This window comes from Gymnoscopelus braueri (assembly GCF_963280865.1).
Source record: "Gymnoscopelus braueri genome assembly, chromosome: 10".
Classification (NCBI taxonomy): Eukaryota; Metazoa; Chordata; class Actinopteri; order Myctophiformes; family Myctophidae; genus Gymnoscopelus; species Gymnoscopelus braueri.
In genome coordinates, this window is record NC_137611.1 from 37,223 (window position 1) to 64,765 (window position 27,543).

The 27,543-nt window shown below is 43.6% G+C and overlaps 1 protein-coding gene across 1 annotated transcript in view; it reads left to right on the forward strand.

Moving 5' to 3' along the window:
• Positions 1 to 4,617: 4,617 nt before the first annotated feature.
• Positions 4,618 to 27,543, forward strand: part of LOC308094038 (NACHT, LRR and PYD domains-containing protein 3-like) — a 54,719-nt gene continuing 31,793 nt past the window's right edge. Inside the window, exons 1-5 of the mRNA XM_080440481.1 lie at positions 4,618 to 4,691; positions 15,477 to 15,555; positions 19,843 to 20,122; positions 20,473 to 20,553; positions 23,606 to 23,695. Coding sequence (XP_080296607.1) covers positions 15,511 to 15,555; positions 19,843 to 20,122; positions 20,473 to 20,553; positions 23,606 to 23,695 — 496 coding nt within the window. The 5' untranslated portion in view covers positions 4,618 to 4,691; positions 15,477 to 15,510. The remainder of the gene's footprint in view (positions 4,692 to 15,476; positions 15,556 to 19,842; positions 20,123 to 20,472; positions 20,554 to 23,605; positions 23,696 to 27,543) is intronic.

Genomic DNA, 27,543 nt, shown 5'->3' on the forward strand with positions numbered 1-27,543 from the left:
AATTATTGTCTTAGGAATGCCACAAAAACAAAAATAAATCCATTAAATCAAGGCTTCATGGGGTGTGTAATTGATAGAAAATAAGTAATTTTTTGGGTGAACTCCTCCTTTAATGTTTTTTTTCTAATCTACAAAGTAACTAGTAACTAAAGTTGTCAAATACTTGTACTGGAGTAAATGTACAATAATTGCCTCTGAGATGTAGTGCAGTAGAAGTCAAAGTACTGAAAACTGGAAATACTCCAGTAAAGTAAAAATACCTCAACATTGTACTTAAGTACAGACTAGTACTTGAGTAAATGTACTTAGTTACTTTGTGCGTTCACACCGTTGTGTGACGAAGTATGACTCGGGCCACCCGTGTTCTCTGGTCACCTGTGAAACAGCTCCCTCTAGGGTAACAGCTTTCTATGGGTCACAAAGCTTTCAGTAACGTAGGCTCGCTTCATGTGTTTTTGTTCTGTTTTTAGCGTTTAAAAAAAATGCTTTGAAGTTGTTGAGCTCCAGAAAACCTTAGAGGACACGTGACACAGACTATAGAACACCTTAGAGGACACGTGACACAGACTATAGAAAACCTTAGAGGACACGTGACACAGACTATAGAAAACCTTAGAGGACACGTGACACAGACTATAGAAAACCTTAGAGGACACGTGACACAGACTATAGAAAACCTTAGAGGACACGTGACACAGACTATAGAAAACCTTAGAGGACACGTGACACAGACTATAGAAAACCTTAGAGGACACGTGACACAGACTATAGAAAACCTTAGAGGACACGTGACACAGACTATAGAAAACCTTAGAGGACACGTGACACAGACTATAGAAAACCTTAGAGGACACGTGACACAGACTATAGAAAACCTTAGAGGACACGTGACACAGACTATAGAAAACCTTAGAGGACACGTGACACAGACTATAGAACACCTTAGAGGACACGTGACACAGACTATAGAAAACCTTAGAGGACACGTGACACAGACTATAGAAAACCTTAGAGGACACGTGACACAGACTATAGAAAACCTTAGAGGACACGTGACACAGACTATAGAAAACCTTAGAGGACACGTGACACAGACTATAGAAAACCTTAGAGGACACGTGACACAGACTATAGAAAACCTTAGAGGACACGTGACACAGACTATAGAAAACCTTAGAGGACACGTGACACAGACTATAGAAAACCTTAGAGGACACGTGACACAGACTATAGAAAACCTTAGAGGACACGTGACACAGACTATAGAAAACCTTAGAGGACACGTGAGACAGACTTCAGCACAACTTCTATTCTATGTGCTTAAATGTGCAGCTTTCTTTCTCAGCTGTTCGTTCATTATAGCTGATTATGGGGCTGAACTTCAACCTGGTTTTTGCACTTTCTCCATTACAGTCCGTACATCTACACAAACGTTCATATTTCAGATATTAAGTGCTTACCGTATTGCCACGGATGTTACAATGATTCACGGGCCTTAAAAAGTACCCATACCTTCCGTATTGTTTAATAAAAAGCATTTTAATCCAATCGGCGGCCATTTTTTCCTAGAGTTATAATGTAATCAGAGTGCAATACCCCTCCCAACCGATAGGGTCACGCAGTTGAAAGCATAAGGAACATAGCAGATCCACACGCTTGCAACGCTGTGTGAAGTGAAGTGACTCACGTTGTGAGCTTGTAGATCTGCTATTTTCTGTCTAATTAGTCTTTTAGGTGTTGAGCTAAAGAGTTTGGTCTAGAGCGTACTGTGCGTCTAATGAGAAATAACTATTGCACCGTCAGTGGTGTAAAGTAACTAACTACATTTACCCAAGTACTTAAGTACAGTTTTGAGGTATTTTTGAGTGGTGCCAACCACTCCTACGCTTGACTTTGTCCTGGTGTCCGTCCGTGTGTCCGTGTGTCCGTATGAGCACGGCCTCTCTGTATGTTTGAGCACAGCCTCAACAGCTGCGGCTGATTGCAACACAAAGATGCAACCATACAGGTACAGGTACAGTACAGTACAGACCGTACAGTACAGTATAGGCCCGTAACGATACAGTAACTGCATCGATGCATCGTTTTGAATTTTCAACGATCTACTATATCGATATGCAAACAGCTAAATATCGTATCGTTTGACTTTGAATCGTATCGAATCGTTTTGCAATGCAAATAATCGTATCGAATCGTTCTGCAATGCAAATAATCAATTATATCAATACTAAGTACTTTTAAGAAGAAGAAAAGAGAAAGAGGGGTTTATATCCAGTATCCAGGTATTTATTTTTCACACAGAATTTTTGGGTAAATAAATAGTTACTATATCGATTTTAAATCATTGAATCGAATCGTATCGTTCTAAATTAACCTGTCCTGTATCGTTCATGTATCGTATCGACTAAATCACTGAATCGAAACGTATCGTATCGTTCTAAATTAACCTGTATCGTTCATGTATCGTATCGACAACCAAGTATCGTGATACGTATCGAATCGTTGTTAAAACGTATCGTTACACCCCTAGTACAGTACAGTACAGACCGTACAGTACAGTACAGTACAGTACAGTACAGTACAGTACAGTACAGTACAGTACAGTACAGGTACTGGTAGAGGTACAGTACAGTACAGTACAGACCGCACAGTACAGTACAGTACAGTACAGACCGTACAGTACAGTACAGTACAGTACAGTACAGACCGTACAGTACAGTACAGTACAGTACAGTACAGTACAGTACAGTACGTACGTACAGTACAGTACAGTACAGTACAGACCGTACAGTACAGTACAGTACAGTACAATACAATACAGTACAGTACAGTACAGTACAGTACAGTACAGACCGTACAGTACAGTACAGTACAGTACAGTACAGTACAGTACAGTACAGTACAGTACAGTACAGACCGTACAGTACAGTACAGTACAGTACGTACAGTACAGGTAGAGGTACAGTACAGTACAGTACAGTACAGGTACAGTACAGTACCGTACAGTACACACACACACACACACACACACACACACCACTTTTGAGTAAAAATACTTAAAATGAGTAAAAATACTTAAAATGAGTAAAAATACTTAAAATGAGTAAAAATACTTAAATATTAGTAAAGATACTTTAAAGTTCCTAAACTGAGTAAAAATACTTTAAATGAGTACAAATACTTAAAATGCGTAAAAATACTTAAAAGATGTTAAAATTAGTAAAAACACGTACAAATCTGTACAAACATTTTAAAGTACTTAAAATGAGTAAAAATACATTGAAGTCATCAAAGTCTGTAAAAAGTAACTAATGCAATGACCTCATGAAAGGCACCACTCTCTTCACACTGGGTGTGATTTTTTACTTTACTGGAGTATTTTCCAATTTCCAGCACTTTTACTTCTACTCCACTACATCTCAGAGGCAAATATTATACTTTTACTCCACTACAATTATTTGAAAACTTTAGTTACTAGTTACTTTGCAGATATAAATGATTATATTATAAAACATACATTAACCACTTCAGCCCTATTTTATACCTAGGCCAGGGGTGATGCAAATTTGATGATGTAGAGGGCCACTATATTTACACACTCACTCCAGAGGAACACATTGCATAATATACTGTCGGGCCATTCTATGTCACACAAAAGTAGCAAAAATAGACGATCTACAAGCTCAAAACACGTCGCAGTGTGACACGTTTTGAGCTTGCAGATCTGCTATTTTTTGCTAATTTTGAATTGGAATCCAGATTCTTTTTTGCTATTTTTGAATTGGAATCCTGAAAATGGACAGACAGACAGACAGACAGACAGACAGACAGACAGACAGACAGACAGACAAGAAAAGTGCAAATCTCCGCCAGGCTACCCAGGGCCCACAACTTTGAAAGTCAATCATAGCCAATTGGAATTTAATATGCAGGATCCGACTGATACATCTTGATCACATGACTCCACATATAATGTGTAGCGATGTGTGAGAGTTTAGGACAAAATCTGTGGGAGTTAACTTGTAGCAAAAAGTGTGTTTTGAAGAAAAGAAATGGTGAAAAATATAGTCAGTCACAAATGGGCGGGGCCAATATGATTAGTTGCAGCATGATCCAAGCAATACAAGGAACAAGAAAATGTGATTTTAGAACCTACGGTTTGAGTTATAAGCCAAAATGCGTCTTATAGCGTCACCATGAGGCCCATTTAAAAAATGTGTGGCAGGGGTTCTTCCTTGGCCTACAGGGAGTGTGTGCAAAGTTTCATACTGATCGGTCCAACGTTGCTGGAGATTAGCTGTTTACAGACGGACAGACAAACAGGGGCAAAAACATAATCCCCGGCCTTTCGCCGTCTGGCCTGGCTGAGATATTTAATAACTAATATAACTGTATATTCAACTCCAGGTGGAGTTAAGTCATTTTGGGTCATTTTATTTGTATTTACAGTACCTTCTTAGAGTTATTACTAAACTTCTCTTCACTTCACCAACAAACCCCACTATGCCACGCCCCTTTCTCTTTACTCCAAGGTTTTATAAGGTCATGTTTACCTGAATGTATTGACACATCTGACCGCTGTTCTAAACCAATCAAACTCTTGTTTCCTTGTATGGTCAGGTCCTGTATCAAGTCCTGTGAGAGCTATGAAGATCTAGAGCGCCTTCTTAGACTGAACTACAACAACACAGGTAAGACTTACGGAATAAAATCATGACTGTATTCATAGATTCAAGATGTATCTTCTTTCCTGCTCCTTTTCATTCATGGAATATGTAAAACAAAAAAAAAGAAGTCGAGCGCTGGCTAAGAATGGCTTCCAGAGTTTGCAGTATTTAGACGACAAACGAGGTCAGGTCAGGTGACCAGTATGTTTAGAGTCTGAGGCAGAAACACTATGTGCGTGTATATGTATGTGTAATTACCGGATACAGTAGGCGGGCTCTAGACCGGATCCGAGCGCTGAGCAGTAAATAGAAACCAGGCTTTAGCATCAGTGTTGCCAGATCTGCTTAAAAGCTTTTTAAGATTTTATTGAAAATAGCAGATCTACAAGCTCGCGACACGTTGTGAACTTGTAGATCTGCTATTTTCAAATAGCCGATGTATATACAGTCAGTATAAGTACTAAGTATTAAGTGCTCATGTGGCCAACAATAGTCGCTTCTTTTGGGCTTGTTTTCCTAGACCTGGTTGCTTGTTTCTCTCACAGAATCTAGCTGCACTGTTTAGCACGCAGCCCTGCACATTAAAGCCAAGACATCTACGATGTGTTCAGAGAATGCACTTTCTTTAATTGAGTTAACTTTATTATTGCTGCTACATCCTTGGTTTAAAGAAAAAAAGGTACTATTTTGTTTACAGGAAATGTAACACATTTTGATTTTATATCAGCACTTTGCCTACAGCAACCCACATGATTTTGGGGGGGTACCCGGATGACAGTAAAGTGACAATTTAAGGACTTATATACCCTTTTAATACCTAAAAAGATCAAAAGTAATAATAATTAAAAAAAAAGGAGGCACGGTGGCGCAGTCGGTAGCGCTGTCGCCTCACAGCTAGAAGGTCCTGGGTTCGATTCCCGCCGGGGACGCTGTGGGCGCTGGGGGCGTGTCTTCTCCTCCGCGTCATCAGCGCCCATACCCTAGGTGGAGTTGGCGAAAGGGCCTACTCTGTGTGGAGTTTGCATGTTCTCCCCGTGTCTCCTAGGGTAGTTAATACCCTCACAAAAACATGTAGTAATCCTGGTCGCTATACCGCCTCCCCCATGACAGCCGGGGCGCCTGATGGAGGGGAAGGGAACTGGTTGGAATAACGTGTTCCTTCCACGCGCTACGTCCAACCAGGGAACCTCCCCCCTGTCAGGTGACAAGAAGGTCCGTTGGCTCTCATGCCTGAAGGAAGCATGAGCTCGGCCCTGGCCTCCCTACTGTGGGGGACTGGTGTAGTGCTGGTGTAGGGCTGGTGTAGCACCCAGGATCACTTAGGAAATTGGCACCGGGTGAAAAATATGGGTTACAAAAATCGCGGGATAAAAAAATTATGATAAAAAAAAAAAGTAATAAAAAAAAACTCTATATAAAAACGTATCAATTGTGAAATAATATATATAGCTGATCTACAAGCTCTATCTCAATCTATTTTGTAGATCAGCTATTTTCACAATATTTATCTGTGGAACCGAGTCAAACTAAATGTAACGCCTCAACTCCTGCAATTCCAAGTGCTTGTCAGGGTGGGGGGTCCCCAGTTCAAATATGATTATTTTGGGGGGTCCCCACTCCCCAGTTCAGATATGATTATTTTGGGGGGTCCCCACTCCCCAGTTCAGATATGATTATTTTGGGGGGTCCCCACTCCCCAGTTCCGATATGATTATTTTGGGGGGTCCCCACTCCCCAGTTCAGATATGATTATTTGGGGGGGGGGGGGGTCCCCAGTTCAGATATGATTATTTGGGGGGGGGGGGGGTCCCCAGTTCAGATACGATTATTTGGGGGGGGGGGGGGGTCCCCAGTTCAGATATGATTATTTTGGGGGGTCAGCCTCAAAAGGTTGAGAACCACTGTCCTAGACTCCTCGGATACACAGGTTCAGCAGCACCTTTTTTATTTGATTGATTGATTACTTTAGTAACAGTTTTGTTATGTTGTTGATATATTAGAGAACAAAATATATTTAATGTTTTATATTCAGTATCTTTTGTATTTGATTGATTGAATACTTTAATAACAGTTGTTATATACTTACAGTAACAGTACAGTTGTTTTACAGCCAAGAAAGCTGTAAAAAGATATTATCTTTGAAGGAAGTATTCATTATTATTGTCTTTATTGTTAGTTAGAACATGCCTAAAACTAGCCTGGGACCAGACGAATCTGCGAGTGCAAAAAAAAATTGCACTCTCGGATTTGGGTCTGGCACCGCTCCATAGAGAATCCATTTCCTGCTCCAGAAGACGTGGGTAACCAATCAGGGCCCAGGATTCGAATATGGGAGACTGTAATTGGTAGTTGGTTTGTAGGTCTAACCAATTGCGTCGAGAGTCATTGTTTTGATCCCGCCCCCTTGGAAAAAAAACGTCCTCATGGAAGCACCAGACTCATATCCACACAGTGATATAGTCTGTATATCTGCGTGGATATGAGTCTGGTGCTTCCATGAGGACGTTTTTTTTCCAAGGGGGTAGTATCTACATTATAAGATAATCGACCGATTCATCGATTATGAAATTAATCGTTAGTTGCAGCCTTAATGTTGACAGCAAGTCATGTGACCTCAGGGTAATAAGGTCATGTGATACTTCCTTCTTTAGAGTGTGGACTATTGATTGATTGATTGATGTAGTTTATTTAGAAAGACATGAGAATAGTACATGACAGTACATAACAGTACATGGAAGTACAAATTCACAATACAAGGTCTACTAAACTGGAAACCCTCATTAAGCATTACGCTTGTTTAAGATGAGAACCCCATGCACACAAATCATGATGAAATATAAGAGGCAGGCAGATATACACACTACTATACAGAATGTCATACAATCAGCTTTCAGGTTACTGGTATGACGAGAGAAAAAAAATATATATATATATACAAAAGAGGAAAATGAAGGAGGGGGGGGTAGGGAGGGGTAGGTTAAGACTTAGACAGGGGCCATTTTCGAATTGCAGCCTCCTGAAGGTGTATCTTTAGGGCAGTTTTGAAAGTGAGTAGGGTTTTACACTCCTTTACTCCTTTTGGTAGGGCATTCCACATTTTTGATGAATAGCATGAGAACGAGTTCATACCCTTAGTTGAGCCAAATCTGGGTTGAACATGATCAGTGGAGCTGCCTCTGGTGTTATGATCATGGACTTCATTAACATTTTTGAAGTATTTTGACAAATAATGTTAAATATGTCTGCATTTACACACACACACACACACACACACACACACACACACACACACACACACACACACACACACACACACACACACACACACACACACACACACACACACACACACACACACACACACACACACACACACACACACACATCTGGCCGTAAGTCATCAGCAAGCACCCCGCCGGCCGCAGACGTGCCGCTGAGTCCCGTCGTAGTTACAGACCTGTAAGGGTCCATTTGGTTCTATTTGTACACTCTCAGAGGTACAGACCTGTAAGGGTCCATTTGCTTCTATTTTTACACTAGAGTTACAAACCTGTAAGGGTCCATTTGGTTCTATTTGTACACTAGAGTTACAGACCTGTAAGGGTCCATTTGGTTCTATTTGTACACTAGAGTTACAGACCTGTAAGGGTCCATTTGGTTCTATTTGTACACTAGAGTTAGACCTGTAAGGGTTCATTTGGTTCTATTTGTACACTAGAGTTAGAGACCTGTAAGGGTCCATTTGGTTCTATTTGTACACTAGAGTTACAGACCTGTAAGGGTCCATTTGGTTCTATTTGTACTCTAGAGTTACAGACCTGTAAGGGTCCATTTGGTTCTATTTGTACTCTAGAGTGACAGACCATCAATTTGAAACCACTCCAAGGAACCCTGAGGGTCCCTGTATAACTAACTAAAGCTGGCCTTACACTACAAGACTTTTTCAGTCTTAAACCATTTTGAAATCTGGTATCATCACACACTACAGGATCATCTTTTAAGATTTTCTTATCAGATTATCTTAAACATGCACACACTACACCATTAAACAAATATGGGGCATCTCACACTACAAGATTCTATCCAGATTATCGGGCTTGCCTGAACAGAGCAATAATAAATAATATAAAAATAATAATTAATTATTAATTATTAATAATTATAATTATATAAGATATTATTATATCAGTAGCCTATATTATTTTGATATTAAATAAAGTTACACATTACAATCCGTACATTTTCATATGTCAATTCAGTGTTTTTTTCCGACATCCAGTTGCGCTCCTGAGCAGCGCTCCTGCGCTGCGCTGCACGCGGTTTTACCGCTATGGCCCAACGTGCCAATGACGTGTTTTTGAAAAAATAATAAAATTAAATTAAAAAAAAGTTCAGAACCCAAGATATCATTATCTGAAGATTTGATGCTCCATTCACTCCTTGTTTAACTTATTACTGAAAAAGGCTGTAACTCGGCTCCTGAGCACTTTTTTTTTACTATGAATTTTTAGCCCAGACATGTTATTTTCAACATCAGATAATTAATGTCAACAAGATCGCGATGACCTCGTTGACCTTTGTGAAACCACACAGTGCAACCCTCAGTGATTAGCAACCACCCTAGGATAGATAATACTGGAGATAAAAATTCTGTGACTACTTGAAAATCTAAGATAAATTGAAAAATCTCTGGCACTGAGACCACATAGCCAGAAATAATTTTGGCACTCAATGAGTTAAGTTCCACATCACCTACAAACTACTCCTCCTCACCTATAAAGCTCTCCATGCCCTCGCCCCAGGGTACCTCTCAGACCTCCTCTGTGATTACACCCCAGCCTTAGGTCTTCTGACTTGGGGCTCCTCACCACCCCTCACAGCAACAAGCGGACCCTTGGCGATAGAGCGTTCAGTGTGGCAGCCCCTGACCTCTGGAACTCTCTCCCAATGGAGATTCACCAGGCACCAACACTGGACTCTTTCAAGTCCTCACTGAAGAGACTTATTTACTCAGGCTTTTGGCAATTCATTTGTTTATTTTTTGTACTGTAAAGCGTCCTTGGGTTTCAGAAAGGCGCTATATAAATTCAAGTTATTTGTATTGTCTCCGCCAGGCCGAAGGCATGGTGGAGAGTATGTTTTACCCTCCGTGTGTGTGTCCGTCTCAGCCAAGCTAACATTGGTCAAGCTTCACGTGACACGTGACAATATGTAATATTGTACCGTGATTGGCTGACTCTATTCAGACCCTTTGCTTTGATTGGCTAGCGAGACGCATGATGAAATAATAACCTATAAATAGCACCAAGCACTTCAGAAAATATTTTTTTTTTAAGTGAGCTTCCATCACTGTGATGACCACTGTTGTTTCTAAATAACACCTCTCACTTCACACTGGGTGTGATTTTGTCTCCGCCATGCCGAAGGCATGGTGGAGAGTATGTTTTACCCTCCGTGTGTGTGTCCGTCTCAGCTTCACGTGACACGTGACAATATGTAATATAGATAGGTAAGACAGGATTAATCAGGAACAGTACTCGTCTGGTGGAGACCTGTGCTCCGAGGAGCACATTTTCTAGTTATTATTATTATTATTATTATTATTATTATTATTATTGTACAGAGCCTGAAGGACACTCTTCCAGTTGTGGAGTAGCTCTTGAGCTGTATCGCCGCCACAGTACAGATCATCTGCAATCTTGGCCACAACACCCTCCTGCAGGAGGTGACCCATAACGAGGCACATCAGCCCCTTCCAGAGCCGTCTCTGACCCAAGCCCATCGCAGATCGTGTTTGTACTCGCACTCTCTTAAAGGGCGTGGCAACGGCGCAGAACTCCATAGACTCAGGTGCAAGCGGTATTTGCTAAAATGCATTCGCCAAGTCCTAGACCACGAGTCCTAGACCTCCAGCTGGTCAAACGTATCCTGAAGCTCCTCAAGCTTGCCTCGTACATAAAGAAGAAGACGCCCTTTTTGCTTTGGAGGCTCGAATGGCTCCAAGTTAATCTTGGCCTCAAATGACCCAGCGCCATTGTATCCTTTAATGCCCGGGCTGAAGACAACTTCATGTTAAGTACAGCGCCAAACTGCACACAAACCTCCGGTGGGAGGAGGCTGTCCGTGTCAACCTGCACATCAGTTTTATTTGGTGCATGTTTCACAGGGTCCTGTGGTGGGCCTCCGTCTGGCAACAGCACCTCAATAAACTCTCTCGAACATACAGTCCTTAAGGGAGTCGAAGCGCGAAGTACAGCCGCTGCACCGGACACGGCGAGCCTCACCTCTCTCTTGGCAGGGCGGAAAGCAATGTAATTCAACTCTGTGAAGGGATTGTTAGCAAGCACCTCATCATCAAGATCATCCACAATGAGATCATCAAATCATCCCGAGTTAAAGAGATTTGCGTCTGGCCAACCACCCGCAGTCGTGAGGCTCCATCAGGCCGACTATGAGATGGCCACGACCCGCGCCACTGTCGGCATCAGACTCGCCCTCCAAGACGTCTACGATCTGCCGCGCCCTGACAACGTATCAACAGTCCTTCTCAGGGAGGTAACTGCAATCACTCAGTAAATGGCGGGTCTCCTGGCACCCCGCCTGCTGGCACAGAGGGCGCCACTGTCCTGGCGTAGCCGTCTGGGCCCATGAATGAGGTGCTCTGAGCCATGTGGAAGATTTTTGTGTCGTCAGAGGCACAAATCTCATCCAACAGTGACAACAGTGCCTGTGATATCTCTGGCTTAATAGAAGCCAAGGTACTTGATCTCAGCTCCATGCCATACCGCTGTTTGATGAGACTTGGCACACCAGGATGAATGAGTCTGAGCCATGTGAGGAACACCATATTGTCCTATGTAAAAGGTGAGACCTCCTCTTCCTCTACCATCTTCTCACCATGGTGGCTAAGGCCGTTGCCACACAACAATGAATCCTCTACAAAGGCCAGAAGCCGCTGATAAAAGTCCTCTGGGTGCTCATCACCTTCCAGAAGAAGGTCATTAAAGTCAATAAATGTGCACCAGTGGCATGGAAACCAAAATGCTGCCTTAATGTTTGTCATATAAACTCTAGTGATGTTGAATGTATCACCAAAGTACTACAAGAAATAATGAGGCAGTAAATGGCAATCTTCCCCAGCATCAAGAAAGGCCAATGGAAGGCCAATGACATGACGGGGGGGGGGGGGGGGGGGGGGGGGCATTGGGGCTACACTGAAATGGAGGATGTGGTGAAGGTGTTGTTGGGGGAGGAGCTACACTGGACAGGGTGGAGGATGTAGTGAAGTTAGTTAGGTAGGTAGGTAGGTAGGTCATTGGTTAGTTAGTTAGTTAGTTAGTTAGTTAGTTAGTTAGGTTGGTAGGTAGTTTATTTCGGTCATGATTTAGAAAAACAAACAGTTGAACATACAGAATAATGTCAACAAGATAATTTTGGCCGAAAAGGTTTGGGCTGAAGCCGAAGCTTATTATGCCCACCATATTAATATTAAATAAAATGTATTGACACAAAAGAAAAGGAAACAAAAGAGCAAAAAAAACCTGAAGAAACCCAAGTGTTAAGGTACAGAGGAGGTCATCAGGACCAACCACTCCCATCTCCTCCAGATGGAGATGAAGAACAAATGAGCGATAGGAGATTATTCCTACTCGACGCTATTGCCATGGCTCTCCACACCGTCCTCTCGCACATGGACAACAAGCTGCTGAAGGACAAATATGTACGTATGCTGTTCGTGGACTACAGCTCAGCATTCAACACCATTGTCCCAGCAATACTTGACAAAAAGCTCAGAGACCTAGGGCTAAACACAAGCATGTGCGACTGGATACAGGACTTCTTGTCCAACCGACATCAGGTGGTGAGAATGGGCAGCATCACATCCGACCCCCTGACCCTCAACACCGGAGCACCCCAGGGATGCGTGCTGAGCCCTCTCCTCTACTCCCTGTACACGTATGACTGCATAGCCACACATGTCTCCAACACCATCATAAAGTACGCGGACGACACGACAGTGATAGGCCGAATCGTCAACAACGACGAGTCTGACTACAGAGAGGAGATCAAATCACTGGCACGCTGGTGCCGGGAGAACAACCTCTCCCTTAACGTCGACAAGACCAAAGAACTGATCGTGGACTTCAGGAGGCCGCGGAGAGACCATGCGCCCATCCTCATCGACGGTGCTGCAGTGGAAAGGGTCAGCAAGTTCAAGTTCCTCGGAGTACACATCGAGGAGGACCTCAAATGGGAGACGCACTCCACACACGTGAGGAAAAAGGCTCAGCAGCGACTGTACTGGCTCCGCCGCCTGAAGAAGCTCGGAGTAGGACGTCGCATCCTCAGGCTGTATTACAACAGTTCTGTTGAAGGCATCCTAACAGGGTGTCACGGCCTGGTACGGGAACTGCACTGCCCGAGAAAAGATCAGCCTACAACGAGTAGTGCGATCGGCAGAGCGGATAATGGGAATCGAGCTCCCAGCGCTCCAGGAACTGTACAAAAAGCGGTGCGTGGTCAAAGCCAAGCGCATCATCAAGGACAAGCACCACCCAAGTCATAGACTGTTCAACCCCCTACAACGACCGCGACCGGGCAAGGGGCTCTACCGCAGTATCAAGAGTTCCACCACCAGGCTCTGGTGTAGTTTCAATCCGGCTGCTGTCAGAATGCTGAATGGGGCATAAGACTGAATGAGGCATAGGCCTTGTTCAGCAGCCTGACAACAGGCGGCGCAGACTTTTCTGGCTCTTCCTGAACACACCTGTGGATTATACCAGGGACAATGACTTGGACTTTAGCCCCCCCTCGGACACACCTGTGGACTACACCAGGTACAAATGACTTTTTGTTGCACTCCCTCATGGAGCTACTTGCGGATTATACAAGGGTCAGTCCACTCTAGGTGGACACGCACTGACCTTTTGCACCTTAATCCCTTGTATAACGCACTGACTTTTTTTGGTCTTTTTTTATTGTGCTCCTTTTCCTCTAAGCACCTTAACGTCCATTGTCTATCATGCACAGTATAAGTATAACATGCACAGTATACAATACATTGCTGCTATGCTCAGGCACCTTAGTTTAGTTTTTTTTTAGTTTTTTAGTTTTTTATTATCTCAGGTAATTTGTAAATATGTAGATAACTTGTCTGGCCTTCTGTTGCTCTCTTGTTTTGATCTCCTTCCCACTTGCCCCCCACCCTCTTCTTCTCCCCCCCCCTCTTCTTTCTATGGAAACTAACGTTGCGATGGGAACGATGTACAAAAAAGAATTTCACCCACCTTTTTACCTTGTAAACCTGTGATGTGACAATAAAACTGATTCTGATTCTGATTCTGATTCTACTCTAGGATGAGGCTGGAGCGGCTTTGTCAGTTGTCAGTTCAATAGAACCGAAGGGTCTATTGAACGCATGCACAGGTCTATTGAGAAGGTCGACCCTTCTTAATGGCAAGCTTTTCTTGAAAAGTCCTTCTTGAAAAAGGCTTTGCCAGTAAATCCACCTCCAAATCTGTTTGTTTTCCTCCTTCAGCCGTTTTAGTTTTTTTGTGCGTTTGTTTGTGAGTTAATTTAGTGAACTCAATCAACTAAGAGACGACAACAACAAACCATAGAGCAACAAACCCGCAGCAGAAGTTTGAATTAATCAGTTCTCTCGTCTCATTGGTCAACATTTCTTCCCAGCCATGGGATGCAATCAAGATGTTAATGCAGGGGTCTTCAACAGGGGTTCCGGGACCCCTAGGGGGTCCTCAGAGTTACTACACGGGGTCCGCCAATTTTTTGTGTGATATGATTTATTTTTTCGCATTAACCACTTGAACCCTAGCATCCCTTTTTGGTGGAGAACTTTAGCCAAAAATAGCGGATCTACAAGCTCACATTGTAGATCGGCTATTTTTGGCAAAGAGGTATGTGTCGAGGGAAAAAAGAGCAGACCAAGTAAAAAAAAAAGTTAATCTGAAACACAATTGTATACAATATAGAGGGGGTCCCTGCTTCATCTCTCTCTCAGCTAAGGGGTCCTTGGCCTGAAAAGGTTGAAGACCCCTAGTTAACGTCATCAGGTAGACCAGCTAGAAGGCCCTGATACCTGAAAGAATACGCCCAGCAGGGCAAACTCGAAATCTGATTGGTTAAAGAACCTGCCAATCTAAATATCGGCCCCATTTACTTCAACAGCAGGTGGATTCAGTTGAGATTCTGAAGGCCTCACGGTGGAGATCTTTACCCGGAGACAACACAAGAAAAACATCTGATTGGTTAAAAAACAGGCGGTATTTTTAGACCTGCAGAGAATGGAAGCAGCGCGTTGGCGTGTCCAGTCTGACTGAGAGACAGTGCAATGACGGCAGCAAAATAAATACAATATGTTCGTGAAAAGTAAATATATATTATGAAATATAGATGTTTTAATCAGTCAAGTGCAGCAGGGCCAGCAGAGAAGGCTTTGCTGGCCCTGACGGCTCGCCTCTGCGTATAGAGCAGCAGTAACTGACTCTCTGTGACTGTAGCATTATGACATTGTGTGACTATTGTATCATCCAATCTATTGTGCTGATGTCATCTATCTATCTATCTGTCTACAGTATCTATCTATCTATCTATCTATCTATCTATAGTATCTATCTATCTATCTATCTATCTATAGTATCTATCTATCTATCTATCTATCTATCTATCTATAGTATCTATAGTATCTATCTATCTATCTATCTATCTATCTATCTATCTATCTATGAATGACTTACTGCACATGAAGTACACAATTAGAATAAATGCCACTGTTGTTGTTGTCACCAGAACCAATAGAAGAAGCAGAAAGGAAGAAGTAAAAATGAGGAAAAATCAATCACGGAAAGTCAGAAGGAAACAACAAAAGGTATGTTTATTTACACACCAAACTAACTGCAGACCAGCGTCCAGGGCGTTTAAATGCATTGTAGACATCCACTATAGACATACTCTAGGTATCCAAATTCAGTTGTTAATCACATAATGCATTGTATTTGAAATTGTTATAATTTACTTATATTTTGCTGAAACATCTGTATAGCAAATAAATATTTCCCCCCAAAAACACATGTGAAAAACTAGAAAAATGTGATCCTCGAGCTCAAATCCCTGCCAGGCTGGGTTGCCTACCCATGTTGTACTGTTTAAGAGTCGCCAGGCTGATTTGAAAAAATAGGGTGGAAGTTCTTCCTTGACAATACTTAGCATGTGCGTGCAACGTTTCACGCAGTAGGACACTGCATTCAGGATTTGTCATTTTCTGCAAAATGGAATTTTGAAAAATAGGATACCCTATCTCTTGACTACAGAGATATGGTGTACCAATGAGTTTTGGACAGAATCTCTAGGAGTGGTAGCACACAGGGTGTTTGTGAAAATCAGAGGTAGCTCTGTAGCCTACTAGCAGCATACAAGGTAGCTCTGTAGCCTACTGGTAGCATACATATAAGGTAGCTCTGTAGCATACTGGCAGCATACATACAAGGTAGCTCTGTAGCTAATGGTAGCATACATACAAGGTATCTCTGTAGCCTTCAGGCAGCATACATACAAGGTATCTCTATAGCCTACTGGCAGCATACATACAAGGTAGCAGCCTACTGGCAGCATTCATACAAGGTAGCTCTGTAGCTACTGGCAGCATGCATACAAGGTAGCTCTGTAGCTACTGTCAGCATACATAAAAGGTATTGCTGTAGCTACTGGCAACATGCATACAAGGTAGCTCTGTAGCAACTGGCAGTTGCATACAAGGTGGCTCTGTAGTCTACTGGCAGCATGCATACACGGTAGCTCTTTAGCCTACTGGCAGCGTGCATACAAGGTAGCTCTGTAGCCTACTGGCAGCATACATAAAAGGTATCTCTGTAGCGGTTACATGTCGGCTTTCCGACATGTCGCCTTTCCGACGGTTACTAACCCTATACCTAACCCTAACCCTAACCCTAACCGCACGCGGAGGCCACTAGTCGGAGTAGTGAGATGTCGGAATGGAGGCAGGACACCCTCTGTAGCTACTGGCAGCATGAATACAAGGTAGCTCTGTAGCAACTGGCAGTTGCATACAAGGTAGCTCTGTAGCTACTGGGAGCATACATACAAGGTAGCTCTGTAGCCTACTGGCAGCATGCATACAAGGTAGTTCTGTAGCTACTGGCAGCTTATATTCAAGGTAGCTCTGTAGCTACTGGCAGCATGCATACAAGGTAGCTCTGTAGCTACTGGCAGTATATATACAAGGTAGCTCTGTAGCCTACTAGCAGCATACATACAAGATATCTCTGTAGCTACTGGCAGCATATATGCAAGGTAGCTCTGTAGCTACTGGCAGCATACATACAGGGTAGCTCTGTAGCTACTGGCAGCATGCATACAAGGTAGCTCTGTAGCCTATTGGCAGCATACAAGGTAGCTCTGTAGCTACTGGCAGCATGCATACACGGTAGCTCTGTAGCTACTGGCAGCATATATACAAGGTAGCTCTGTAGCTATTGGCAGCATACATACAAGGTATCTCTTGTATGTATGCCAGTCACTATTAGGATGCTCTATTGTATCTGAGGTTTTAATTGATATTTGCATTTGCACAGCAACGCCTCAGTTGTTGTGTATGTCCCATCTAATGTAACGTTCTACATTCATATAGTAACAGTATTTAAACTATGAGGGGCTTGTCCACAGAGAACGCCTTTTGAGCTGAGGAGCACTTTCCATATCATGACCATAGTGCTCTCTCTCTCTCTCACACACACACACACACACACACACACACACACACACACACACACACACAGTGGATATCATGTCCACAGTGCTCACACACAGCACTGTTCCAACCAATCAATCATGTAGGTGGTCACCTGTCATAGGGGAAGGACCAGATAAGCATATCGTTGCTGTCGGCCAGAAACCAGCTATCAATAATCTTTGGGTTAGGGTTAGACAGCTATGTTGTATGGTTTAGAGACATACAGCTATGTTGTATGGTTTAGAGACAGACAGCTATGTTGTATGGTTTAGAGACAGACAGCTATGTTGTATGGTTTAGAGACAGACAGCTATGTTGTATGGTTTAGAGACAGACAGCTATGTTGTATGGTTTAGAGACATACAGCTATGTTGTATGGTTTAGAGACAGACAGCTATGTTGTATGGTTTAGAGACATACATACAGCTATGTTGTATGGTTTAGAGACAGACAGCTATGTTGTATGGTTTAGAGACATACAGACAGCTATGTTGTATGGTTTAGAGTCATACAGCTATGTTGTATGGTTTAGAGACATACATACAGCTATGTTGTATGGTTTAGAGACAGACAGCTATGTTGTATGGTTTAGAGACAGACAGCTATGTTGTATGGTTTAGAGACATACAGCTATGTTGTATGGTTTAGAGACAGACAGCTATGTTGTATGGTTTAGAGACAGACAGCTATGTTGTATGGTTTAGAGACAGACAGCTATGTTGTATGGTTTAGAGACAGACAGCTATGTTGTATGGTTTAGAGACATACAGCTATGTTGTATGGTTTAGAGACAGACAGCTATGTTGTATGGTTTAGAGACATACATACAGCTATGTTGTATGGTTTAGAGACAGACAGCTATGTTGTATGGTTTAGAGACATACAGACAGCTATGTTGTATGGTTTAGAGTCATACAGCTATGTTGTATGGTTTAGAGACAGACAGCTATGTTGTATGGTTTAGAGACATACATACAGCTATGTTGTATGGTTTAGAGACATACAGACAGCTATGTTGTATGGTTTAGAGACAGACAGCTATGTTGTATGGTTTAGAGACATACAGACAGCTATGTTGTATGGTTTAGAGTCATACAGCTATGTTGTATGGTTTAGAGACAGACAGCTATGTTGTATGGTTTAGAGACATACATACAGCTATGTTGTATGGTTTAGAGACATACAGACAGCTATGTTGTATGGTGTAGAGACAGACAGCTATGTTGTATGGTTTAGAGACAGACAGCTATGTTGTATGGTTTAGAGACAGACAGCTATGTTGTATGGTTTAGAGACATACAGCTATGATAATGAATTTTATTTGTATAGCACCTTTCCAAACAAAGTTCCAAAGTAATGCACAGAGCAAGGTTAAAAACAACAGACAGCAAACAAAACATGAAATTAGAAAAACAACATTACAGTGCATATACAATCATATAAAAACAATTAGGAAAAACTCTTAGTGTAGAGGTAGGTTTTCAGACGTGACTTAAACAGAGGCATGGATGGTGCTAACCTTAGCTGCACCGGCAGTTCGTTCCACAGCCTAGGTGCCCGGGCAGCTATGTTGCACTATACTATAATACAAAGATGCAACCAGTTTACCTTAATTAAACAATAACATGCGTCACTTAAGGACATGCAGCGACAAACACAGGCTGGCTCAGCACACGCGCACGGCTGCACACACACACACACACACACACACACACACACACACACACACACACACACACACACACACACACACACACACACACACACACACACACACACACACACACACACACACACACACACACACACACACACATCCCCTGTGTGGTCCTATTGGCTGGTCTTTAAACAGCCATAACTCCAGTTCCCAGCAAGCTAAACTTCCTAAACTTAGTAGGTGCTCTTAGACGGCCAATAGGGAAAGGTTGTAATTGCTTAAGCCCCGCCCCCTCTGTGTTCCTGTTGAGCAGCCCTGAAATGAATGGACAGGGATTTAACATTGTTCTAGAGGAACAATGTTATGAATGTTATGTTCATATAGCTTAATGAAATTAACTCATCAAAGGCACCACTCACTTCACACTGGGTGTGATTCTTTGCATTATTGTGCATTATATTGTGCTTTTAAATTTTGATATTAGCACAAATAGCTACACTGAAACAATGTAAACATGGATTTTCTTCATTCTCTACGGACAAGGCCCCTAAGACCGCTTTCACTGACCTACATGTGCCTATATGTAAATAATTAATTCTACTATGTTTTAGAAACATTGCATGTATAATTGTACATTCATGTGTATTTGCTAATGTATATAAAGTATGGTTAAGCTTGTGTTCATTCTCTTCATAACCAACACATGAAGAAAATGAAGCTGAGATGTTATCATCCTCTGTTTGTACCAGGACTCAACCATTGAGCCACTTGAGAAACACATCTTGAAAACTCTGGATGAGCTGGGAGACTTGGAGTTCGAGATGTTCAAGTTACATTTGCAACACCCTGATGTCCTTGAAGGCCTGGCTCCAATCCCACAGAGATGCCTGAAGGAGGAGGGCAAGAGGACCATCGCTCGTCTGATGGTGAGGCGCTACTCCAGTGATGCAGCTCAGAGGATCGTGGTGAAAGTTCTGAAGAACATCCACAGGAATGATCTAGTGGACATGTTTCCAGACACATCCCAAGGTAGGTGAAGAGAGGCTGCATACAGTAGGTTTACACGATAAACCTACTGAAACACTCCTATGTTGTAATTGGATATGAACAGCAGGTGCAATTCATTAATATCCATCCATCATCCACCCGCGTGGGCGCACGCACACACACACACACACACACACACACACACACACACACACACACACACACACACACACACACACACACAGTTGTCTTTCCTGCTGCATATTAACTGTCTGTAAACAACAGTCAATTACATTACTAAAACACAAACATAATCAATGTAATTTAATATAATTACTGACAGGTAATAGCAGGTTTCTTATACAAGTCTGTTGTCTTTTCTGACACAATAGTTGTAACATCAGAGCAGCATGAAGCTACAGACGCTGACCCACCAACAACTTCTACAACGAGGGGAGTCTCTACAACTGAAGGTGAATAGATGTGTTCAATAAACTGATTCAACTGTCTGGTCTGTTTACACTGTTTACCTGTAGTCTGTAGAAACACACAGCCAATGTTGGTCAATAACATGTTACTTAGTAATATATTACCGTTCATATTATTACTTTACCCACCCAGTAAGAAGTGTAACTTATTACAGCAGCTAAAACAGTAATATTATTACACATTACTGATCCAAGTAACGCTGCGTTACTCATTAAAATGAATGTGATTTGTTTTTGTTTCTGATTGAGATAAAAGCGTTCTCTCTTCTCTGTATCATTGTCTATGAGCCGGTGTTGCGGTGTGTCTGTCTGTGTCCAGCAGTCAGCTGCAGATCTGTGGAGCAGACATGCGCGTCAATCCCGGGGGGGACGGGGGGGTTTTGTCCCCCCCTAGCTTCAGATTGGACCCCCCCAAGTCAGATTGGACCCCCCCCCCCCCCCCAAGTAATTTAGGATAATTAAAAAATACTTTTTTAATTTAAGTTAATAGAATCCGAACCCGCTTTTGAAATCATGACATGCACTAATAAACACTAATTTATCCCCCCCCCCCCGTGTAAATCCCAAAATGGTTTGGTCCACAGCGCCGCATTCTCGAAATTCAGAGGAGCACGGTGAAAACACTCGCCCCAAAACACACTCACCCCTATTTTTTTCGCCGGCCGAGGCCGCCAGATATACCCGGGGCGAGTGTGTTTTGGGACGATGCGTTTTTGTATTGTACCGACACACAGCAACATCCATGTGGTTTTTCACCGGGTTTGTTTACGTTTTGGGGAAAGAACTCAACAACATAACGAGACACGAGAGGATACAAGAGCTATCTGTGCTAGCTGCAAAGTGTGCAGATTTAAGCAAGTATTTTAAAACAGTGAAAGCTACAGAGGAAAAAGAAACAGAGTGATAGACCCCCGCCAACTCAAACTAACGACGAAAACGGGAGTTTATCATCAAATCCAAGGATTCGTAGTGTATAATTATAAACAAACAACCTCCTGGTGCTTCCAAGTTGGGGGGTAGTTTGACCAAAACCAAAGGTATTGAAGAGGAGGATATGGATAATGTTACGGTCATCAGAGATCAAAGGATTTAGCAGCTGCCATTCTGATAATGTTAGGAGAATGGACTGACAGGAGTGACACTACGATCAGGTAAGACCATGTATTATGCAAGTACATAATGAAGTTGACCAAAGTTTCTCAGGTGCATTATATTTGTTATTAGTGTCTGTCTATCCTCTGAAACAAATCAACTCCAAGTGCGGCTGCATCAGGAGTAAGTTTACTAAGTTAATATAAAGCAAACTTCACGTTCTGAACAAAACTCACACGTCTCTGTGCCAAACCTTCTATTCGTTATACTTTACAGTAGCTATTGATAATCGTAGATGGTTGATGCTCAATTCCTCTGCTCTGCTCATTATTTGAAACAGCCAGTGGTGGGTAAAATAAAATGTATACTCCTACTTGGCAGTTGGCTGTGCCTCGGCCTGTGTTTTGCCTTGAGGTGATCAGGGCTACTCATCCCCAAGTCATTTAGAATAATAAAAAATGAATGTTAAAATAGTATTTTGATATTAAATCAGTAAAATTAGGCAAAATAACATAACCCTAACCTAACCCTAAAACCAAAATAAAGTAACCAAAATCCAAGAAAGAACCCGCCATATAACCATTTTTTTTACATTAGTATAAACCCATTTTGTTTGAATATTTTATTAGGCAGAAATTGTTTTTTGAGATAATAAATTGGTAAAATCAGGCAAAAATATGAATTAAATAACATAACCCTAACCTAACTCCTAATCCTAACCCTAAAACCAAAATAAATAAACCAAAAACTGGAAAAAAAACGAACCCAATCCGCCCAGAACCGGCAAAAAAACGGACCGCGCGCGAGGGACCCCCCCCAGCCTTGAGACAGATTGACGCCCCTGGGAGCAGAGCACTTAAACATCAGAGTAGAAGGTTGTCACAAAGAGGAAAAAAATAGAAATAAACAGATTTTCAAGCCAACAACACTGTGCGATGGTACAGGATATTAGCTTGTAGATCTGATCTTTTTAAGCATGCGTCATCACACAAAGTTATGATGCATACAGTATGTGCAGGTCTGTGTTCCTCTGTGTGTGGCTCTTTTATTATTGTGGGCAACAGTGGCTCAGGAGGTAGAGCGGCCGTCTTGGAATCCAAAGGTTCCAGTTCGATTCCCGGCTCCTTCTGGCTAAGTGTCAAAGTGTCCTTGAGCAAGACACTGAACCCCTAAACTGCTCCCTATGAGCAGGTTGGTGCCTTGCATGGTTTCCTCTGCCATCGGCGTGTAAATGTGTGTGTGTGCCTGTGCGTGTGTGCCTGTGCGTGTGTGCATGTGTGTGCGTGTGCGTGTGCGTGTGTGTGTGTGTGTGTGTGTGTGAATATCTGAATGTGTGTGTGAATAAGTGAATTTTAAGTACATTGTAAAGTGCTTTGGAGAAAAGCACTTGAACTTGCTTCGACATGGTGGGGAGGCGGGGCCTTGCTTTGACATGGGGCGGGGCCTTGCTTTGACATGGGGGAGGCGGTGCCTCTGCGTTATTTGCAGAGCCCTCTGTAAGTAATGTAGTGAGTGTAGGAGTCATCATCTGGCTCACAGACACAACCATTTTTTCTAACAGTAAATAATAGTGGTTATTGTGGTGATTTACAAACATAAGTCAGTTTCATTTCATTCATGGTCCTTTTCAGTCACTGGAAGGGAAATTGAGGGGAAATGTGAAAGCTAAATAAAAATGTATAGTACATGCATCTGAGACAGAACACCTTCTAGATTTCCTAGAGCGCAGCAGGCAGGTTCTGGAGTCGAGCTCCGGCACAAATGAAGCCCTGAGCACCCAGACGTTATTATAATTCGTCTCAGACTTTTTACTCATTTCAGTGCCTGGTTATCTTTCCTGCTACTGTTAATTGCTAAAATTCAAATAAAATAATTCTTATGTCAGGATAATTACTGGGAGGTAATAGCAGGTTTCTTATGTCTGTTGTCTTTTCTGACACAATAGTTGTAACATCAGACCAGCATGAAGCTACAGACGCTGACCCACCAAGTTCAAGTTCAACGTCAACAAGTACAAAAGTTTCTACAGCTGAAGGTGAGATGTCACTATGAATAGATGTATTCAATAAACCACTTGGGGGAACATTAGCCAAAAATAGCAGATCTACAAGCTCACAACGCGTTGCAACATGTTGCATTGTGAGCTTGTATATCGGCTATTTTTGACAAAGAGAATTGATGTACACAAAAAAATCTGTCCTAATAAACAAACTGAGGTCCAGTTTAATAAGAATAGAAGGTTTAACATATGCGTGTCGGAGCAGTCAACCCGGCCTATCTTGAGATTTTGAAGTCAATAATCTTTGCTCAGGAAACTCTCAGATTCATTCAAATGACGAGAGGTATGAGCCGCTACGTGGCCCTCGTATCTAGACTTCAGGCCGCTACGTGGCCCTCACATCTAGAGTTCAGGTCTCTACGTGGCCCTCACATCTAGAGTTCAGGTCTCTACGTGGCCCTCACATCTAGACTTCAGGCCACTACGTTGCCCTCACATCTAGACTTCTGGTCGCTACGTGGCCCTCACATCTAGACTTCAGGCTGCTACGTGGCCCTCACATCTAGACTTCAGGCTGCTAAGTGGCCCTCACATCTAGAGTTCAGGTCTCTACGTGGCCCTCACATCTAGACTTCAGGCTGCTAAGTGGCCCTCACATCTAGACTTCAGGCTGCTACGTGGCCCTCACATCTAGAGTTCAGGTCGCTACGTGGCCCTCACATCTAGAGTTCAGGTCACTATGTGGCCCTCCCATCTAGAGTCCAGGTCACTATGTGGCCCTCACATCTAGAGTTCAGGTCACTACGTGGCCGTCACATCTAGAGTTCAGGTCATTATGTCTAGAGTCCAGGTCACTATGTGGCCCTCACATCTAGAGTCCAAGTCACTACGTGGCCCTCACATCTAGAGTCCAGGTCACTATTTGGCCCTCACATCTAGAGTTCAGGTCACTACGTGGCCCTCACATCTAGAGTTCAGGTCACTACGTGGCCCTCACATCTAGAGTTCTGGTCACTATGTGGCCCTCACATCTAGAGTTCAGGTCACTACGTGGCCCTCACATCTAGAGTTCAGGTCACTACGTGGCCCTCACATCTAGAGTTCAGGTCACTATGTGGCCCTCACATCTAGAGTTCAGGTCACTACGTGACCCTCACATCTACATTACATATTACATTACATTAGTCATTTAGCAGACGCTTTTATCCAAAGCGACTTACAATAAGTGTATTCAACATAGGTAGGGAACGAAAACTACTAATCACCAGAAGTCTTTAGTGTATTTTCTGCAAAAACAAGCAACCAAGAGTATACCTAGCGCTAAGGTAAAAGTGCAATATATCAGCTACCTATTTCCTTAAACAGATGAGACAAAATAGCTAAATCAAATGAGCATGAGCTAAAACAAATAAGTGTATCGACTAAACAAGATCCAATAAACAATACAACAATAGAAAACAAGCGTTCGTACAACTAGTTAACAACAAGTAGGTCAGGCAGAGAGGAAGGGTAGTGTTTCCTGAAGAGGTGGGTTTTCAGCCTGCGGCGAAATATGGGCAGTGACTCTGCTGTCCTAACATCAGTGGGAAGTTCATTCCACCACTGTGGGGACAGAACAGAAAAGAGTCGTGACCGTGTGGATCGGCCAGAAGGACCCTTGAGTGACGAGGCAATCAGTCGCCCCGAGGTGGCAGACCGAAGTGGTCGGGCAGGGGTGTAGGCATCGACCATAGCCCGGAGGTAAGAAGGAGCTGTTCCTTTCACTGCCCTATAGGCTAGCACCAGGGTTTTGAACTGGATGCGAGCCGCTACGGGGAGCCAGTGTAGAGAACGGAGAAGGATGGTTGTGTGGGAGAACTTGGGGCGGTTGAACACCAGACGAGCCGCAGCTTTCTGAACAAGCTCCACCGGAGCACCAGCAAGGAGGGAGTTGCAGTAGTCCAGGCGGGAGATGACAAGAGCCTGGATGAGCACCTGGGCTGCCTTCTCCGTGAGGAAGGGGCGAATCCTCCTGATGTTGTAGAGGAGGAATCTGCAGGACCTTGTCACTGATGCGATGTTTGCCGAGAACGTCAGTTGATCGTCCAGGGTCACACCCAGATTCTTCGCAGTCCGAGTTGAGGTCACCACAGCATTATCAATGGTGATGGCCATGTCTCGGTGCGGACAGCCCTTCCCCGGGAGGAACATCAGCTCGGTCTTGTCCAGGTTGAGCTTCAGGTGGTTTGTCGACATCCACTCCGAGATGTCAGCCAGACAAGCAGCAATGCGTGCCTCCACTTGGGTATCAGAGGGGGGGAATGAGAGGATCAGCAGGGTGTCATCGGCATAGCAGTGGTAGGAAAAGCCATGGGAGTGGATGACAGCACCAAGAGATGTAGTGTAGAGAGAGAAAAGAAGAGGACCCAGAACCGAGCCTTGGGGAACCCCAGTTGTGAGCCTGTGTGGTTCTGACACAGACCCTCTCAGCATCACCTGGTAGGAGCGACCCGTCAGGTAGGATGCAAACAGGGAGAGTGCAGAGCCTGAGACACCCATCCCCTCGAGGGTGGAGAGGAGGATCTGATGGTTCACCGTGTCGAACGCTGCAGACAGGTCCAGGAGTATCAGGACGGAGGAGAGAGAGTTCGCTCTAGCGGCATGGAGCGACTCCGTCACTGCCAGGAGGGCAGTCTCTGTCGAGTGACCCACTTTGAACCCAGACTGGTTGGAGTCCAGGAGGTTGTTCTGGTGGAGGTAGGAGGACAGTTGTTTAAAGACAGCACGCTCGAGAGTTTTAGATAGGAAGGATAGAAGGGAAACCGGTCTGTAGTTCTTGATCTCAGAGGGGTCAAGTGTCGGTTTCTTCAGGAGGGGGGTGACTCTGGCAGTCTTGAAAGCAGAGGGAAAGTAGCCAGATGTCAGAAAGGTGTTAATAAGGTGGGTTAAGAAGGGAAGAAGTTCAGGTGCAATAGACTGCAGCAGAGTGGATGGGACCGGGTCCAGAGAGCATGAGGTGGGGTGACTAGAGGTAACAAGGAGAAGGACCTCGTTAGGGGAGAGGGGAGAGAAGTGGGATAGAGAGGGGATGGGGGGTGAAGAGGAGTAGATGAAGGTAGAGAGGGGGGGTGGCAGGCAGACGGGTGTGGGTAGTGCGCAGGGCACCAGCCGGGGGAGGAGGGAAGGAGGATCGGATATCGTTCACCTTCTTGTCAAAGAAGTTGGCGAAATCGTCAGGGAGGAGGGACGAGGAGGGAGGAGGGGGTGGTGGTTGCAGGAGAGAGGAGAAAGTTTCAAAGAGTTTTTTAGGGTTGGAAGCAGAAGCCTGAATTTTAGTGCAGAAAAAAGCAGCTTTAGCAGCTGATAGAGAGGAGGAAAAAGTAGAAATGAGAGATTGGAAGGTGAGAAGGTCCTCCAGGAGGTTGCCATTTCTCCATTTGCGCTCAGCCGCTCTCAGGCTCCGTCTCTCAGTCCACACTGAGTCCGACAACCAGGGGGCAGGTGGAGTTTGGCGTGCAGGCCTGGTGGTGAGGGGACAGAGATGGTCGAGAGAAGAGGATAGAGTAGAGAAAAGAAGATCTGTGGCGGTATCAGGGGATAGAAGAGCAAAGGATTCAGGGGCAGGGAGAGCAGAGAGAACAGAAGAGGAAAGATCAGTGGAGGAAAGTGAGCGAAGATTGTGACGTGAGGAAATCATGTGGGTAGGGAGGGGCTGTGAGGGGGGAGAGGAGAGAGAGAGAGTAGGACATGAAGTAGTGATCAGAGAGTTTCTTACCCTTTTCACTGGAAAGAGGAGTGACAGACAGGTTAGCAGTGGAGCAGCCTCTGGTGAAGATCAGGTCCAGTTGGTTGCCCGCCTCATGGGTAGGAGGAGATGGGGAAATAACTAGGTCAAAGGCGGCGAG